The sequence below is a fragment of the Schistocerca americana genome, chromosome 1 (assembly GCF_021461395.2).
Source record: "Schistocerca americana isolate TAMUIC-IGC-003095 chromosome 1, iqSchAmer2.1, whole genome shotgun sequence".
NCBI classification, from domain to species: domain Eukaryota; kingdom Metazoa; phylum Arthropoda; class Insecta; order Orthoptera; family Acrididae; genus Schistocerca; species Schistocerca americana.
Genome location: NC_060119.1, coordinates 415146339 through 415165551, shown reverse-complemented (window position 1 = coordinate 415165551; position 19213 = coordinate 415146339). Strand labels below are relative to the sequence as shown.

The 19213-nt window shown below is 37.0% G+C and overlaps 1 protein-coding gene across 3 annotated transcripts in view; it reads left to right on the top strand.

Annotated features, from left to right (window-relative positions):
• LOC124602204 (unconventional myosin IC) overlaps nt 1-19213 on the top strand; it is a 415107-nt gene that overhangs the window by 337583 nt on the left and 58311 nt on the right. For all 3 annotated transcript variants that reach the window (XM_047136305.1, XM_047136304.1, XM_047136306.1), the window contains 5 exons: nt 6652-6722; nt 10277-10482; nt 14338-14520; nt 15092-15298; nt 15433-15692. In XM_047136305.1, coding sequence (XP_046992261.1) covers nt 6652-6722; nt 10277-10482; nt 14338-14520; nt 15092-15298; nt 15433-15692 — 927 coding nt within the window. The remainder of the gene's footprint in view (nt 1-6651; nt 6723-10276; nt 10483-14337; nt 14521-15091; nt 15299-15432; nt 15693-19213) is intronic.

Sequence of the window (19213 nt, the reverse complement as noted above, 5' to 3'; positions counted from 1 at the left end):
TGCAGTGGACTCATTTACTACCCAGGCGATCTGTGTTCAGTCGTACTTTCAGGTAACTTTATATTTTGCTTTTTAATTGTTTTAATAATTATAAAAACTTTTAAATAAAGTTAATTACCTAAAATATTATCTATTAAATGACAAAGTATTTTATTTTGTCTATGGAATGACTGTTAGAGCTAATTAGCATAAAATATGTATTACAATTAGTATTTTGTTTTTATAAACTTGAATAATTTCATATGCATATAATGGAAGAAAATTAAAGCTTTAATTACCTCTCTAACAATTGCTTCAGGTAGGGTTTTATTTATATAAAAAATTTACGGTGTCTTTTTTTATTTGTCAGTTTCGTATTTTCCATACCAGATCAGAATCGTGCACAATTTATGAAGGATGATTGGTTACACAAGCAGTCATTTTTTAAAAGATCTGTTGGAAAACATATTCTGTTAACATTCATGAAAACTTTTCTTGCATCAGAAAGCATGGAACTGTATGAGGCATACTGGATGATGATGATGATGCACTATTAATTGTATTTTTATACGGTATTCACGGGAACTTCTTTTTGTATTATTTTCAATCAGATAAGTGCAATTTTCAACATGCTTTATTAAATTGTTTGCCTGTCTTTAAAAATAGTTGACACAAGATTGAAGAAGAGTAGTGCATGTTCGAGGAATCACTTTAAATGTACATGTTGATGATTTTTCATCACCCTGAATCATTTCATCATATAACTCAGGCTTTTCTTGTCCACCCCTACCACAGTGAAGTTCAAGAATGAACTGCCATATTAGTTAAAGATTCTGGAGGTGTAAGGATGGGGCAAGTGTGTATATATGCTGTAGCAGTAAGGACCACTGTTTGATTAATTCCATGAGGGTCCTGAGCCTTATTAATCATCTGTCTGTGTGTATGTACAATAGGGCAAGATCTATACTCTACTCTTCCATGTAGAAAACAGTTCTTCAAATTTACTACGAATGTTTTTAACCTCTCCACAGCTTATAATATTATTGGATATGTAATAACATTTTAATGACAATAGTAACAGTCATTTCATAAATAAAATAAAATTCTTTGAAATTTAATTGATGATATTTTAGGCCATTAATGTTATCTAAAAGTTGTTATAATTTTTAAAACAATTAACAAAAAAATAAAGAGTTACCTGAATGTAGGCTCTTCAGAGCTGTTTTCCTCAGAATCTTTTGGCTAATGTGCTTTAAATCACTAACCTGCAAACAGAATTTATAAGACGTTAACCTTCGTTGTTAGTTAAAAAAAAAATTGTGTCATATAATACTTTGTCTAATGTAATATCTTGTATAGACACCTTTTATTAACCTGACACATTCCACATCATTATGAAGTGTCGTATTCGTGATCTATGGAACAAGTACTAATCTAATTGAGGGTTGTAAAGGAACACCATCCAACTCTCTATGGATGATTAGGAGCATTAATCAAAAGGAACGTCATATGGGGGAGCATCATTTCTCATTATCAGCAGCAGCATTTATTGGTCCATCATGAACCATTATATACTTTAATTCGATAAAGGACGAGTCAAATTAAACACAATCTGAATTTGAATTTTTGAGTTCTGTGTTTTACAAATTGATAATTCTTCTATTGAGTAAAAACAGAGTTCAGAAATTAATTAATGTTATTTGCGAAGGAATTTTTATGACACTGATGCTTTAAATGAGTAAGCAAGCTACTGAATAATTTAACTATTGTATGTAAAACACTTTACTGATATGTTTCTGCTCTAAGCTGATATATAGTGGACATTACAAGTGCTTCTTGTGTTGTGGGCAGGGATATGTTTGTTATTTCACAATTCCCCATGTCTGTTTAGAAGGTACTCATTTGCAGACAGGACTCAATCATATATGTAGACTTGGCAGATTAATTATTTTCAGTCAAATGAATAGTAGTGTACATTATTCCATTTTCTTTTAGTTGCAAATAGCCCTGACAGATTTTTTCTGAACACTAACGTTTTTCCCCCTCTCTCTCCTGAAGGGATTGTGTTGTCCCAAACATATACTAAAGCAATGAAGTAAAGTATGCATATGTCTGAACCACTGTTGACTTGCTTGCACTTTGACGTAGGGTGTATACGGCTCGGGACAACCGGGAAAAACCCGGGAATTTTTTCATCCGGGAGAAAACCAGGAAAAACCCAGGATATTTTTAGAATTCCGGGAATTTTTCATTGTTTCAGTTTTCAGTTAAATTTTTGTAATTTTGACTGGTAAGAACCAATTCTCTAACAAAGGATATTACTGTATCCCACTACTGCAGAATAATACTTCAACAATAAAACATAAACGAGAGAAAAAAACGAAAATAACTTAAATTGCAAAGGAAATGCGCCATGGAAGACTGTGCAGTGCTTCATAACAACAAATTGCCTCCAATGAGCGTGAAGTGGCAACTGTTTACAATCGATTTGTTTTAGCAGTTACACGTGGGCGCATGTGCAGTTGAGTCACTTTTGAGTAGTAGATTCTCCTACTTCTGGCTACAGGAATGTGGCTGTTGGCTGCGCAAGCAGCTAGATGCTACCGGGAAAAGGGGGCACCAAATTCATATTCTCGAGGAAAAAAACTTGTTTCACAAAGCGCCTAGCATCCATCGCACATTTGTCTATCGATTATTCATATGAATATAATAGAGGGAAACATTCCACGTGGGAAAAATATATCTAAAAACAAAGATGATGTAAATTAGCAAACAAAAGTGTTGGCATGTTGATAGACACACAAACAAACACACAAAATTCAAGCTTTCGCAACCAACAGTTGCTTCATCAGGAAAGAGGGAAGGGGAGGGAAAGACGAAAGGATGTGGGTTTTAAGGGAGAGGGTGTGTGTGTGTGTGTGTGTGTGTGTGTGTGTGTGTGTGTGTGTGTGTGTGTGTGTGTGTGTGTGTGTGTGTCTATCAATATGCCAACACTTTCGTTTGGTAAGTTACATCATCTTTGTTTTTAGATATAGATTATTCATATGACTTTGAAACGCTTCCCTGTTGGTTTCTGAACATTTTTGAACACATTTTAAGTTGATTGGGTTTGCGAATGACAGCATTGTTATAATTACTAGCGAAATCCATAGATTCAGACTTCCAGCATGGAAATAAACGACTGACAGGAATAACAGGTGAGAAAGAATACATATTATCTCCTCGGTGTATCCAAGAAAATGAAATTTTGACAGAAAATTTTTGGCCAAATCACTACACTTGTAAGGATCAGTAGTACAGTCCCTGGCTAGCAGCCGAGTAAGTTCTATTCTGGAAGTAACGCGGAAAACATTTTGTCGAACACGTAATAAGGCCTAACCAGAAAATAATCGCGGGATAACTAAACCTGTCATTCTGGCAGGGTTAGTGAAGTTAATTGGCGAAAAAATTTTGACAGTGGCAGCAATAGCTACAGAATTGGTGATGACAAGATTGTTTGTTAGAATGAGGTAGGAGAAGAAATGGGGACATCACACAAATTATGGAAGAATAAGACAATTCCAAATTCATAAAATTTCGTAATACTACTTTTCGTTCTCATGCTTGAGAAGCTGGTGCGTACGGATGAAATGTGAAACTATTTCCTAACATAAAGCTTTTTGCTTGTAGTAGGCCTATTAAGCGTTTGATATTGGCACTTTGTGAATTATATTCCGTCGTGTTATAAAAACGGCCATTTGTGCCAAAAACAGTCTCCTTTATTTGGTGTGGTAAAAAATTGCTGCCATATTAGAAAGGCCTATTTTGTTTTATCTAGCAGACTGGACAAAATAGACGTAGGCCTAATCAGTTTGAGAAACCACACCAGTCTTGGGTATTATTTGTATTAACAGCTTTTTCAATGTTAGACAACGACATTTCGACTTTTCATGTAGTAAAATGTTTGACGAACTTTGATGAGGTAATAGATTCTTTCGCAGAAAGGAAGGCACGCCATGTAAAGCTGTAGCAAGATTAGAGAGGAAAAAAATGCTAGGAGCTAAGGTTTGAAGAAATGTGTAATTTCTTGCTTATCTCTTGTCAGTATTGGTTTTATATATCCTATATTTAGTTTTATGTCACACAAAACAGCAAGTTATTAACTACTAGGCAATAAACAGTTAAGATTTTCTGAAGAGTTCTTGTTCTCTCGATTACAAATAATCCCATCCGCTATTAATTGCGAGATTTTTTTAAGAGAGGCAGGCTGTAAAACCGGCAAACTGGGAGCAGGAGAGCCACCACAGGACATTTCAACTTACACTGTCCTGAATATAGTTCGGACGTGCAGTAGAAAAATGCTGTATGAAGAGGCGTGGCACTGCACTTTGGCACACTTAAGACCAAATAATGTCTTACATTTCTTCGAATACATATGTTTTATGTTTCATACTTTTCACAAAGATGTGCTCTACAAGAAGAACATATTTTGAAAGTTCGAGTTTTTCTAGTATTGGCCTGGTTCGCAAATGTCGTAGATCCGTGGCTGATGCGCAGAGCAGTCTGAGTTATAGTGGGTAGTCTCCACGTGATCTGTGTTCACATTAGTGATTTTGCTGTTTCCCCTCGCTTACTCTCACGCCAAATGAAAACAGAACGGATATCTGTGGCCTGGAACTATCAAGTGAATTAAAACACATTCAGATAATTAAGGAAGGCTAAATGATGTCGTTAGTTTCAGATTTTATTTGATTTCCACCTTTCTGGCAGTCAAGCATTAATCGCCTTGCGTAACAATGAAGTTATTTTTGTCTGTTTGCTAAAGGAATTTGACTTTTGTTAACCTCTTCCGCAGAGACAGTCAATGTATTTGAAACGAAATGTTTAATTCCACAGTACTGGCTAGTTTCAACTGTTTACTGCATTTCAAGTGCACGTTTTCATTTTCTAGCATGTATGGCATTATGCCATAATAAAGAACCGAACATTATGTAATACAGCACTGGTGCTCCAAGAAAATTTACATCCCGAAAATCGCACTGAAAAGCTTAATATCAGGTCGAGGTCTACTTCATTGGGAATCTGGACATACGAATGTGCATTTAAGTATGCACTTTAAATGTGCACATTTTAGTATGGTTCATGAAATTCAGATGCTCTTGAGGTATCCTCTGATGTGCATGTTTCTTTTATGAAATAATGTATGATCTTTTAATATTTTACACGTACGTACACACGGGCTTCCTACGTCATGATAGCTACCCAAGCACGGTGTCGCCTGGTATATGCGCTCTCTGGCAACTGCTGAAATGAACCTATTTCTAACAGGTCGCGGGAAAATATTGTGAATAGTGGTTTGAAAAGCGTTACTTTCAAAGTAAATATCCCTTTCGTAAGTTGGACTATGTGCAAGAATGTACCATGAATTTATTAAATCACAGAGCGTTTGACTGTCTTTTAAAAATCAACTCTTTGATGAGCCATTTAGAAGAATTTCGAACACTGAAGATCAGACATTTATGACATTATTAAAAATTTTACTGGCACATTTGTATGATATATCTTAAAGTGTAACACGCGCAAAAAAGATCAACAGTATATGCAAAAGCTTAGCTTCTCTTGCAGCTTCAGACCAATATTATATGTGAAAGCTTTGCTTTTCTTGTAGCTACACTATGTATATTAATTTAAATTATTAACTTTCCCTGTTTGTGTGTTCGTGCTACTTAACAAGTGATGTTGCTGTTGACTGACTACATGACGTATGCTATGCTCTGAATATCCACTGTCATCTGCTGGCAAGATCACGTGACATGAGCTATGACTGGCTTACAAAAGCGCATCGCAATCTCGATTTCAGTGATTCGGAAAGTAACATGCTTTGTTTGGTGGAATTCCAATGTAAACTTTCGTAATACGAAAATACGCAGTGTGCATGTTGCTGCACATCAAAGATATTTCCAAAACGTGTCTTTTTTCCCGAGTTTCGTTTCCTAAATTGCCGGGAAATTGTATGCCTGTGTATAAAACCATAACCATTCAAAGGATTGATAAGGGAAAATATACTGTCACCTGGGAGAGAGCGTATTTTTAACTGGGAAATCCGGGAAAAATCCGGAATAAATCCGGAATTTTTTTTTTCCGTGACCACGTATACACCCTGGTAGCACATGAAAAGCAAACAAGCCTTTGAAAGCTACATTTCAAGAGCTCTTCCACATGGCACTCTCATTTTCTGTTGATTTTTAGCCATAGTCTTGGTTCTTTAGTTCCACTGTCAAGATTTTAAATTGTATCAAATTCTTTTCCATATTAGCTGCGTTGTTCTGGTAATAGAATTACTAGCCCACATACTTAATAGGTGTTATATTGATGATATTTTCCACTAATGAGCATTTTGTGTTTAAATAGTGTATTTCACAGAGGAAAGAAGCTGCATTTACGAAGACGTTAAATTCTACCAAGATTAAAATTTTAAATTTACACTGTTCTTTCATACAATTATGAAACGTTTAGGTCCGTGTGATGTGAAAATTATCCATTGCAATAATATTTCTGTAGTCTTCTCAATCAGCCAGTTGTTATAATTTGTTTCCTTTTCAGTGCTTGTCAGGAAATCATTTTTCAACTGCTGTTTTGTTAATGTGGAAAGCTTCATACAAAAACCATAATCCAGTATTTTTATTTTTACAGATATGCCATATCAGACACTGCACTAAGATTTCTTTTGGAGGAAAACAGAGAACAATGTATTCTCATATCAGGTAGATAATTGTTTTTTTATGTTTAAATGTGTTATGGAAATATAACTGAGTTGTTTGGGGATCAACAATGATAAGCCACAATGAGTAAATTTTACAGGAGAGCCATAAAGGTTAAAAAATATTCCATAAATCAGGTGATTGACATAAGAGTTATGTTTATTGTGCTTTTAGGTACTACATACATTTTCTTGTCACAGAGCACTTTAAACTATTGTACACTGTGAGAAAACAATATTGAGTTCAAGGAATACGTATAATTTTGTGGCTTGTCATTGTATATCACCAAAGTGTCAGTGCCAACTTTTGGCTTCACAATTCATACTGATCTCATCGTAATCTAGTTGCATTGCGCGTGTACCTTTGACCCTTAAAAATAAAAATTATGTCCATTTTGTAACATATTTATGAAGCAAATTGTATTACTAATATCAATATTATTATTTGCTGGCTCTCCTAAATAACAATGCTCATAATTATCATCATTTAAGTAAAATTATAATCATTTTCAAATATTTGTTAATCCTGGTTAATAATTATGTCACAGTACATAACAGATTATGCCGCCATTTACATTTAGCCGTTTTACTCAACTCCGGCATCTGCTGCTGCCATCGAAGGATTCCCCTTCTTAGCAGAGGAGATGGGCACCTGTCTAACAACAGGGGTTAAGTCTTCCTCCTTGTGAAATAAAAAAGAATGCAAAAATTACTGATAACGTGAATCTATGAAACAATCTGAACAATACAGAAATTTAACAGATATACAGGGTGTTACAAAAAAGTACGGCCAAACTGTCAGGAAACATTCCTCACACACAAAGAAAGAAAATATGTTATGTGGACATGTGTCCGGAAACGCTTACTTTCCATATTAGAGCTCATTTTATTACTTCTCTTCAAATCACATTAATCATGGAATGGAAACACACAGCAACAGAACGTACCAGCGTGACTTCAAACACTTTGTTACAGGAAACGTTCAAAATGTCCTCCGTTAGCGAGGATACATGTATCCACCCTCCATCGCATGGAATCCCTGATGCACTGATGCAGCCCTGGAGAATGGCGTATTGTATCACAGCCGTCCACAATACGAGCACGAAGAGTCCCTTCATTTGGTACCGGGGTTGCGTAGACAAGAGCTTTCAAATGCCCCCATTAATGAAAGTCAAGAGGGTTGAGGTCAGGAGAGCGTGGAGGCCATGGAATTGGTCCGCCTCTACCAATCCATCGGTCACCGAATCTGTTGTTGAGAAGCGTACGAACACTTCGACTGAAATGTGCAGGAGCTCCATCGTGCATGAACCACATGTTGTGTCGTACTTGTAAAGGCACATGTTCTAGCAGCACAGGTAGAGTATCCCGTATGAAATCATGGCGGTGAATCGAGGAAGTACAGTACATACTGACGAAACTAAAATGAGCTCTAACATGGAAATTAAGCGTTTCCGGACACATGTCCACATAACATCTTTTCTTTATTTGTGTGTGAGGAATGTTTCCTGAAAGTTTGGCCGTACCTTTTTGTAACACCCTGTATAAAGGCAAACCACAATAACCTCTACAGCAGGTACTTTTGATGCCAATCACATGTATAACAGTCATTAACGGTTAATGGACTCTAGATTAATGTCCTAGGAATTTTCACATAATTCATGGTTGCATTAATTATTATTGTTGTTGTTGTTGTTGTTATTTGATAGCACAGCATGTACTGCACTGTCACAATAAGCCACAGTGACATGCTATAATATGGCAGGCCACATACTTACATTTTTTTATGGTTACGTCTGATGAGATGTCACATGGATCTGGCTGATAATCAGCATCTGCAATGCTGTCATTGCATGAGGATTCACTCTCAAAACAGTCTGCTTTATTGTGGGCTCCACAATGCATGCTTTCATCCAAACAATTCATGCTGTTTCCTTTGCAACACACCCATCTTGCTGCAGCGTATGATGCTAAAGTAGAAAAATGTTGTGCTGTGTCATGGTGTAATACGTAACAACAGGGTGTGCACTGTGAAGGGTCTCCTTTTATAAATTTTGACAATATAATGAAATTGGATCTACACACCAAGCTACAGCAGAACACGCAAGCATTATAACCTTTTTTATGCACGTGTTCTGCCACTGCTTGGTGAGTAGATTTTTTATCTATCCAATTACATTATCTTTTGTAAGTTGTTTGATATTTTCAAAGAAGATTTTTTTAGAGACCAGATGAATGAGAAGATGTACTAGTAATCGTGAATTGTTGCATCCAAAGGATATGCTCCAATAATGATGTAAAAGAAAGTAATTTTATATTTTTTTAATTAGAGAGACTTCTGCAAATGAAGAACATTTATTAAATATCCATCAGTATTAAATGATTGCATCAGGCCAATGTTCAGTGTTTGCTGTTGTCTGTTAGTTGTAACGATCTACCATGTAAGCTCACTTAAATTCACATATGTAAAATCTTTAACTGGGGTTTATCGGACTTTGTTTTATTAAGTGCAAGTTTATATTCCAATCAAGAAATAGTCAATGATAGAAAGTACGAAGCACTTAGCTCATTCAGTTACTGAACTATCTGACACCCTTGTGCTTAAAATGGCCAGAAAATTAAACACATATATTGAATGAAAAGCTAGAATGAAGTTTAAATGTGTCTAAGAAAGTTACACACTCCCCTGAAAGTAATAGCATTATTACTGAATGGATAATATAAGGTTTGCGGACCTTACATCTAGTTCAGACAACAGCCAGAAGAAGGATAGTGAATTGCTTAAAAAAGCAAAATTAAGTGCATTTCCTTAAAATGTGTAACTGACTGTATCTTTGGTTTCTAATTACAAATTAATCCATTACTAATACGGATGAAAAAAAGATAATATTGTCCTTTGTATATAACTACATATATGTGTACAGATAACACTAATGTTTGATAGAGACAGTGTTCTAATCAATTGGTATAGCTGCTCTCTCTTGGGTCCTCCCCCTTCCCCCCTCCCTTCACCAGTGGTTTGCCAACCTCTAGGGGATATGAAAAGTGTACAAATCCCAATACTTCTCTTTGTGTGGCTTACCACTACCTAGCACTGAGCGTCTCGATTAATATAGTAAATATAATTATTCTTGTTTGTTATTCAGTTGAATTTGTGTGTTTCATTTCTATTAATTTCAGATACTCTTCCTATCATCAAATTTAGGGAAATGGAGGTCACCAAGGATATCTGTATCTTTTCTTATGGTCACGTCCCTTAAAAAGAGTGTGTCTGAGGTTAACAAACAAAGTCGCTTTTAGTTAACATTATGTTTATTACTTCACACATACTAATGTAGGGTATGGTTAAGAAATGTATTTGGATCTTTATTAAAAATGTTATGGAAGTTATGTTGGTTTTATAACAGCCATTACTGTCTCATTTGATTGTAAGTAGCAATTTAGCCCTGACTGGTATAAAACCAAAATTACTGCCCTGCCATATTTTTAGGTCAGTATATCACCGACGAGCATTCTGTTTTTCAGTCTTTTAGTGGTTGTCAACATACAAATGTGTTACAGGTGAATCAGGATCAGGAAAGACTGAGGCTTCAAAAAAGGTTCTGGAATTTGTTGCTGAAACAACAGGGCATACACGTGAAGTGGACAGAGTAAAAGATAAATTGTTGCAGTCAAATCCAGTACTGGAGGCATTTGGAAATGCCAAAACTAACCGCAATGACAATTCTAGTCGATTTGGAAAATACATGGACATAGAATTTTTGGAGGTTTGCGTTTATTGTGTTTGTAATATTACACGTTACTTCTTCATAACAGTATTTTTCCTGAAAATATAATGTAGAGGTTGATTTACTGTTCATCCACATATTAACTTGTGTAACACTTAACATTCCTTTTCTGTGCTTGAATATTGTGGTGTATGATTTACAATTACTGCGTGAAGGAACAGAGTGGCTTTGACACTGGATTCATATTTAGAAAGAATGAAATTCTGCTTATTCGAAAATAGATTTTCTTTGGTTTCCATAAACCAGTTCATGTCATGATGGTGTATTTTGATGAATATGGCCATGATCAGTTTTGTTCTCCAGTTTTTTGTCCAGTCGAAGCTTGTGTTGTGTGTCTGACCACTTCTCCATTGACGAGGTATATCAGGTGTCTGGAAAGTAACTAGGTGTTGAAAAAAAAGGTGAATAAATTCTACATTTGCAACACTGATCTATTGAATGCATATGTTGATTGCTTATGTTGTTATATAAGTAAGTGGATGCATATTTTAAGATGTGCTGTATGCACCTGTGATGATGCGCGGGGTAGCCGAGCACGGTCCGCGCGGCTCCCCACACAGAGGTTCTAGCCCTCCCTCGGGCATGGGTGTGTGTGTGTGTATGTTGTCCTTAGCATAAGTTAATTTACGTTACATTAAGTAGTGTGTAAGCTTAGGGACTGATGACCTCAGCAGTTTGGTCCCATAAGACCTTACCACAAATTTCCAAAAAAAATTTTGCACCTGTGATGCCGACCAATTGTCTCGGACAGATTTGGAATTCAGAGTCCTTTGAAGGAAGTCATGAGGGATATTGCAGGTAATGTTCTGACTCTGTGCTTCCATTCTCCCAGTGTGTAAGATTTCTTCCGGAAAACCTCACATTTTGCCCGGCCCTAAATCACCTGGTGTCAGGTCTGGGCTTCTTGCAAGCCACACATAAGGTCCACATCTTCTCAGTGGAGATTCTGGAAACTTTTTATCCAACCACATATATACAACATTTGCAGAATGAGGTGCTGCTTCATCTTGCACAAAAATAATACCTTCAGTGTTATACTATGCAGATACTGTGGGCCAAACATAATTTTCGAACATCTACAGGTAGCATTCTGCATTAATTGTTTTGAGAGAGATAAATGGCCCAATAACTCTTATGTCAGTCATTTTGCACTGTAAAATCACTTTTGGTCAGACTGCATTTCTCCACCGTAACACCAGGATCTTGCTCCACCCACAACTGACAGTCGTGTCTATTCATAAAACATCCCACTTAGAATACAGCCTCGTCACTCCAGAGGATGTTATTAAACAACTGAAGCCAATCTTCATGCCAACCCAACATCGAGTCTCCATACTCCATTCTGCTATCGCAGTCTTCCAGTGTCAGCTATTGCACGTGATGAGGTTTCTACATTTGATAATTCAGTTCTTTGTGCAAGACCTGATATGTAGCATACCTTGTGAGTCCACTCTCAGTGGTGCCTGGCATGTTGATTTCAAAGGGCTGCTTGCAAATATTTCCTGCACATATCTTCTGGTAAACCTTCCAGGATGTAAGGTCGTGGTCCATGAAACTCTTCAGCTCCTAACGTTTCGTCGAGAGCTGCGCTAGACATCTTCAGAGGGGTGTTTCTCCTCCGGTGAGTCTTGCCGACTGACGTGTCGGACGTCTGAGAGCGACTTATATATCGTAGAAAGTGGGCGTGAGCAGAATTACATGTGATATGCAGAGATGATCTTTGTCGGAGATAAAAGTTAACTATCGATCGTGATCTCGTCACGGATAAAACTGTCTAGCAATTCTGTAGTGCTACTGTCAAAATATCACTAAGCTTCATGGTCTCTTCTTTCCGATTAAAATTATCCCTATGTTTATATATTTCAATTGCTTCTCTACAAAGCCGTTGGTAATAGTTCATCGTCGTAGATAAAATTTTTGTTTCGGAAAACTTCACTTGATGATTTCCTGACTGAAAAGCGTGTTCTGCTACAGCCGATTTATCTGTTTTTCCTAATCGGCAAAGACTTCTGTGTTCTTTTAACTGTGTATTTACGCTTCTTTTTGTTGTTCCAATATAAACTTTGCCACATGTACACGGAATTTTATATATGCCATTGGCTGATAGAGGAGCGCGTTTATCTTTTACAGACCGGAGAACATGACAAATTTTCTTTGTTGGTCTAAAAACAGGTCTAATATCATGTTTACTTAAAATCTTTCCAATCTGATCCGTTTCTTTCTTTATAAAAGGGAGAGAGACTGTATTCTTCCATCATTTTTCGGGCTTGTCCTTAGTCAGGAAATCATCAAGTGAAGTTTTTCGAAACAAAAATTTTATCTACGACGACGAACTATTACCCACGGCTTTGTAGAGAAGCAATTGAAATATATAAACATAGGGATAATTTTAATCGGAAAGAAGAGACCATGAAGCTTAGTGATATTTTGACAGTAGCACTACAGAATTGCTAGACAGTTTTATCCGTGACGAGATCACAATCGATAGTTAACTTTTATCTCTGACAAAGATCATCTCTGCATATCATATGTAATTCTGCTCACGCCCACTTTCTACGATATATAAGTCGCTCTCAGACGTCCGACCCGTCAGTCGGCAAGACTCACCGGAGGAGAAACACCCCTCTGAAGATGTCCAGCGCAGCTCTGGATGAAACGGTAGGAGCTGAAGAGTTTCATGGACCATGACCTTACATCCCGGTAGGTTTACCAGAAGATATGTCATCCGGTCATAAAAGCCTTCATACTATGATTTCCTGCACAGTCACAACTTATCAACTGATTGAGAAGTGGGTGACAACCGGTTTATCCTGCATCTTTCACTGAACTTGTGTTCATTAAAATTCTTTATTGTCTCTGGACGAATTGTGGCATTCACTCTATTCACAGTACACCACCAACTCTGCAACGGGTTGGGAGTGTTCCACATTTCATAATGTGCAGCAATCTGTGCTCACTGTTGAACAGTCATGTGATCAGCCATCCTTTCAACTGCCATGTGCAGCTCCTCTCACAATACCACCTGTACTGCAGAAAATGTAAAATCAAGCACTCACTGAGTGGGGAAAAAAGAAGTTGGGGAGGGTTCAAGGGAAGTGGAACATGTGCCAAGCAAGGAGTGCAGGTCTGACCTGGCAGCCAGATGTTTGTAGCTGTAGTGGTACCAGAATGGCAGTATGACCTTCGAGCCGACTGATGCATGCCTGTGCCATTACTGCAGAAATCCAAACCTTCTTGAATGACTTATATGTGCACACTATTTCCGATATGGTTCTATCAATATCAAAAGTTCTACCACCATTTTACAATACCTAGTTACTTTCCAGACACTGTGTACAACCTACTTCCTTTTCCTTTACAATTTATTTTGCATTTCCGTTTACAATTTATTTTGTGTACATGGGTTTTATCCAGAAAATGAATAAAAAATGTAGTTTAGTCACTGATTTATAAGAATTTTCATATTAGTAACTGCAATAATATTTTGTGTTTACAGAATCATATTACTATGATGTATGCTAATTACTGAAAAGTCACTGTACCTCAGTCATCATACTTTCGTGAATTGTGAAAGTCAGTGCCTTCATTCCAAGCTGCTACTTGCAGATACATGAATTTTTTCTCTTACGGTAAAATATTGAGTGCTTCTGTCCCTCCATATGATATTCTTTAAATACAATATTCACTGTCTGTTTTTAAAAAAAATGAGGAGGGATAATACATCTATTGAAGGATCTTTCAGATTTGCAGTTATTGAGACAGTAACATCTTGTGTGTGCTATCTTGGCTATATTATAATATTCTCTTGTTTTAATTTGCTTCCGGCATTCTCAGGGTTCACCTGTTGGTGGAAAAATCTTGAATTACTTACTGGAAAAATCACGAGTGGTTCATCAGTATCCAGGAGAAAGAAATTTCCATATCTTTTATCAGTTGTTGGCTGGAGCTGATGATGAAATGTTGTCAAAACTGATGTTAAAGAGAGATCTAGACAGTTATTTCTACTTTAGTCAAGGGGTAAGTAAGGCATAATTATTTTATGTAAGTAATGTGTGGTCTATTGCATGCATGAAATTTTGGTACAAAATTTGTTTGCTGTGGGTGTAATAATAGTGATAGATGTAAAAAGATGGATGTGAAGTAGTTAATAAAATGAGGTTTGTAATTGAGTTTGTGCTTTCTTCTTTTTCTCCCCCGCCCTTCCCAAGTGGATGCTGAGTGCATTAACTTGGTGGGGAGGGGAGGCGGAGGGGGGGGGGGGACTATTGAAGTTGAAGTTGCATAGTCCTGATTATGTGAAAGAATTATGAAGTGATAACTACAATTGTATTATAGAATATTCTGCAACATCCTGGTCCCTCACTCATAATCCCTAGATGAGATTTTATCTTCTTCTTTCTTTGGGGTTACTTCTATTACTGCAAAATGTTATTTGTCAAAAGTGAACAAGATGGATTAACCCAACTTGAAGACAAGCTGAAGTGACTGCTTTGAGTGTACAATTATGATATCTATTTTATTTTTTTGTTCACTTAACTCCAAAAGAAATACTTTTATCTAATCTTGGTGACACCGTTTTTTTCTGCAGCAAAAAGGTGCAGTAGATGAAATAGATGACAGAGCACAATTTCAGACAGTAAAATCTGCATTGTCGACAATAGAACTAACAGATAAAGAACAGGATGATATATTTGCAATTGTTGCCAGTGTTCTCCACATGGGCAATGTCGGAATGACAGAAGTGGAGGGCAGAGCTGTGGTTTCAAAACTGGAAAGTGTTGAAGCCATTGCACAGGTATTTTCTTTTAAAATGTGGTGACTTACATTGACACAAATGTTTATAGAGTAAACAAATCCTGACATTAATTACAATATGTGTTGTAACTATCCATTAAAAACTATAAACTAATTTTGGTTGCTTATTTCTAGTTACTGGGGTGTGAAGCAGAAAAGTTAACGAATGCATTTACCAACAGAACAATTGAGGCACGTGGTGATGTTGTAACAACACCTCTCAACAGGGAAACAGCTCTTTATGCTCGTGATGCCTTAGCGAAGGCTGTGTATGATCGCCTTTTCACATGGCTTGTCACAAGGCTTAATGTCTCGTTGAAACCTGACAGCGAGAAAACAACAAAAGCCATGGGAATTCTGGATATTTACGGGTTTGAAATATTCGAGACTAACAGGTATACAATACTTTTATATACTGTTATTAAAGGGAAGAAAGCAAAAGTAAAGTGTGAATACTTAATGGTACAAATTTCTTGGGCAACAAACCTGTAATTTGCTTGGTTAATGAAACCAGGAAGTATTGTAATTCCACCCACAAATAAGAAGAGACACAAAGTACAAGTATGAGATGGGGTTAATTCTGCTCCAGGGTTATATGAAGTGTCTCAAGGCAGTGGTGTGTGCACACCACCTGTCGGCCGGCTCCGCAGGCAAGTTGAATCTGAATAACTCACTTCTACACCTTGTGAAATGTTATGGTAGGGTCTCAAGGAAGTGTACAAATTTTACAGTGCTGTTGAAATCTTGTTGTTCACTTAGAAGGACAATACACTATTAATGCTTCACTGTATCTACACTATGTTATTGTTGATGACAATGTTGACTATTTTTGTCAGAACCACAGTATCAAATTCTGAACATCACAAGATATTTCACCCCTACTCTCTTGTGCGAAAGCACTTCAAGTTTTTAATATCTTCCTATATAAAGTCCGTAATCACCCATCAGTTTAGAAACAGCTTCCTTTCATCGATTTGGAAATTATTTGATCTATGTAAATATTTATTTTATTTTTAAATAAATTCTCTTAATTTTGGTCATGCTGTCTGTCCTGTAAACTTCTGGAAAAGGAATTTTGATTTGCAACATAAAACTAGTTTGAGGTATAGATGAAACTGAAAATATCATTAATGAAATGGTAACATGATAGAGAGATGTAAAACTCTGAGAACACAGAAATGAATGTTGTACACAAAGTATACCAACAAGGTGAATCCTGCAGTTATCATTTACACCTGTGAGCAACTAATATCAACACTCCTGCACTTAATGTGAGGTAGTTGGCAACATATTTCTTTGCCCATTGTCATGATGTACTATAATGCTAAGAAATGCAGACTGTAATGATTAGAAATGAGTTCATCTACAGCTATTAGCTGCATTGATTTTCATATTTGGGTACGTGATCCTCTGCAACAGAAGAATACACACAATACAGAGGATACAGTACTGTCCTGATAATCAGTGAGGTGGCTTTTGAATGTCATAAGAATCGCTCTCTGTAATGTTTATCATTTGAATCTGTAGAAAAATCATTTTATTTAAGTGTGTTGTACCTAATTGGTTTTTATTAGAAAACACAGCTCTGGTAATCCTTTTGCTTTGTCCCTATTAAAAATGTAAAAATAAGCAGTAGCAGATCAATAGTGATAGCATGTAGATGTACTTACATGTTAGGAAAGTGCACTTGCTTTTGGGCGGCCAAGCAATATGAATATATGAAGTTAATTCTGGAAGTAGTGATTTATTGCGCATTCCTGCTGCACTGATTGAGACCTAGCTTCTGTCAGTATTGTGTGTATGCTACTCTAAACAAGTTGTTGTTGTCATGGAGTTTGAGGTTATTTAAAATGAGCTGTGAGGTACAAAGCCTCACCTATTTTCAGGTCAGAGGTATTATTCAATTTTTGGATGTTCAGAAAATAAAACTTGCAGAAATTTGGTATCAATCAAAGGCAGTACATGATGATACAGTAAAGAATGAAAGATATGTGAGAAAGTGGTGTGAAATACTCAACAATGGACAAACAAAAGTTCATGATGAAACTCAGTCCAGGTGATTTGAAGATGCAATTGTAGAATGCCAGACAGATGTGTAATCCTTCAGTATGATGTAGGTACCTCACTTACCCAAGAGACAAAGTGTCAGTTATATACAGTATGATATATGCCATCAGGCCACCCCACCTCCCCCTCCCTCACTCTCGTGTGTTCAAGTGCGCGTGAACTAACTCTGTCAACACAAAAACTTGTGTTGACATTCACTTTAGGATTGTGAGGCTCTTTTCTTTCATGCCAAAAGGTATTCTGATTAAGTTCGGTCAGTACTGTGACACCCTAAGGATGTCACATGAAAGGAATCCAAAATCATGGGTTGTTGTTGTTGTTGTTGTTGTTGTTGTTGTTGTGGTCATCAGTCCTGAGACTGGTTTGATGCATCTCTCCATGCTACTCTATCCTGTGCAGGCTTCTTCATCTCCCAGTACCTACTGCAACCTACATCCTTCTGAATCTGTTTAGTGTATTCATCTCTTGGTCTCTCTCTACGATTTATACCCTCCACGCTGCCCTCCAGTACTAAATTGGTGATCCCTTGATGCCTCAGAACATGTCCTACCAACCGATCCCTTCTTCTAGTCAAGTTGTGCCACAAACTTCTCTTCTCCCCAATCCTATTCAATACCTCCTCATTAGTTATACAATCTACCCATCTAATCTTCAGCATTCTTCTGTAGCACCACATTTCGAATGCTTCTATTCTCTTCTTGTCCAAACTAGTTATCGTCCATGTTTCACTTCCATACATGGCTACGCTCCACACATATACTTTCAGAAACGACTTCCTGACACTTAAATCTGTACTCGATGTTAACAAATTTCTCTTCTTCGGAAACAATTTCCTTGCTTTAGCCAGTCTACATTTGATATCCTCTCTACTTCGTCCATCATCATTTATTTTGCTCCCCAAATAGCAAAACTCCTTTACTACTTTAAGTGTCTCATTTCCTAATCTAATTCCCTCAGCATCACCCGACTTAATTCGACTACATTCCATTATCCTTGTTTTGCTTTTGTTGATGTTCATCTTATACCCTCCTTTCATGACACTGTCCATTCCGTTCAACTGCTCTTCCAAGTCCTTTGCTGTCTCTGACAGAATTACAATGTCATCGGCGAACCTCAAAGTTTTTATTTCTTCTCCCTGGATTTTAATACCTACTCCGAATTTTTCTTTTGTTTCCTTCACTGCTTGCTCAATATACAGATTGAATAACATCGGGGATAGGCTACAACCCTGTCTCACTCCCTTCCCAACCACTGCTTCCCTTTCATGCCCCTCGACTCCTATAACTGCCATCTGGTTTCTGTACAAATTGTAAATAGCCTTTCGCTCCCTGTATTTTACCCCTGCCACCTTCAGAATTTGAAAGAGAGTATTCCAGTCAACATTATTAAAAGCTTTCTCTAAGTCTACAAATGCTAGCAACGTAGGTTTGCCTTTCCTTAATCTAGCTTCTAAGGTAAGTCGTAGGGCCAGTATTGCCTCATGTGTTCCAATATTTCTACGGAATCCAAACTGATCTTCCCCAAGGTTGGCTTCTACCGGTTCTTCCATTCGTCTGTAAAGAATTCACATTAGTATTTTGCAGCTGTGACTTATTAAACTTATAGTTCGGTAATTTTCACATCTGTCAGCACCTGCTTTCTTTGGGATTGGAATTATTATATTCTTCTTGAAGTCTGAGGGTATTTCGCCTGTCTCATACATCTTGCTCACCACATGGTAGAGTTTTGTCAGGACTGGCTCTCCCAAGGCCGTCAGTAGTTCTAATGGAATGTTGTCTACTCCCTGGGCCTTGTTTCATACATGGGTATGGAATGTCATTTTGCAGTGTTGTGCTAATTCATAACAGTG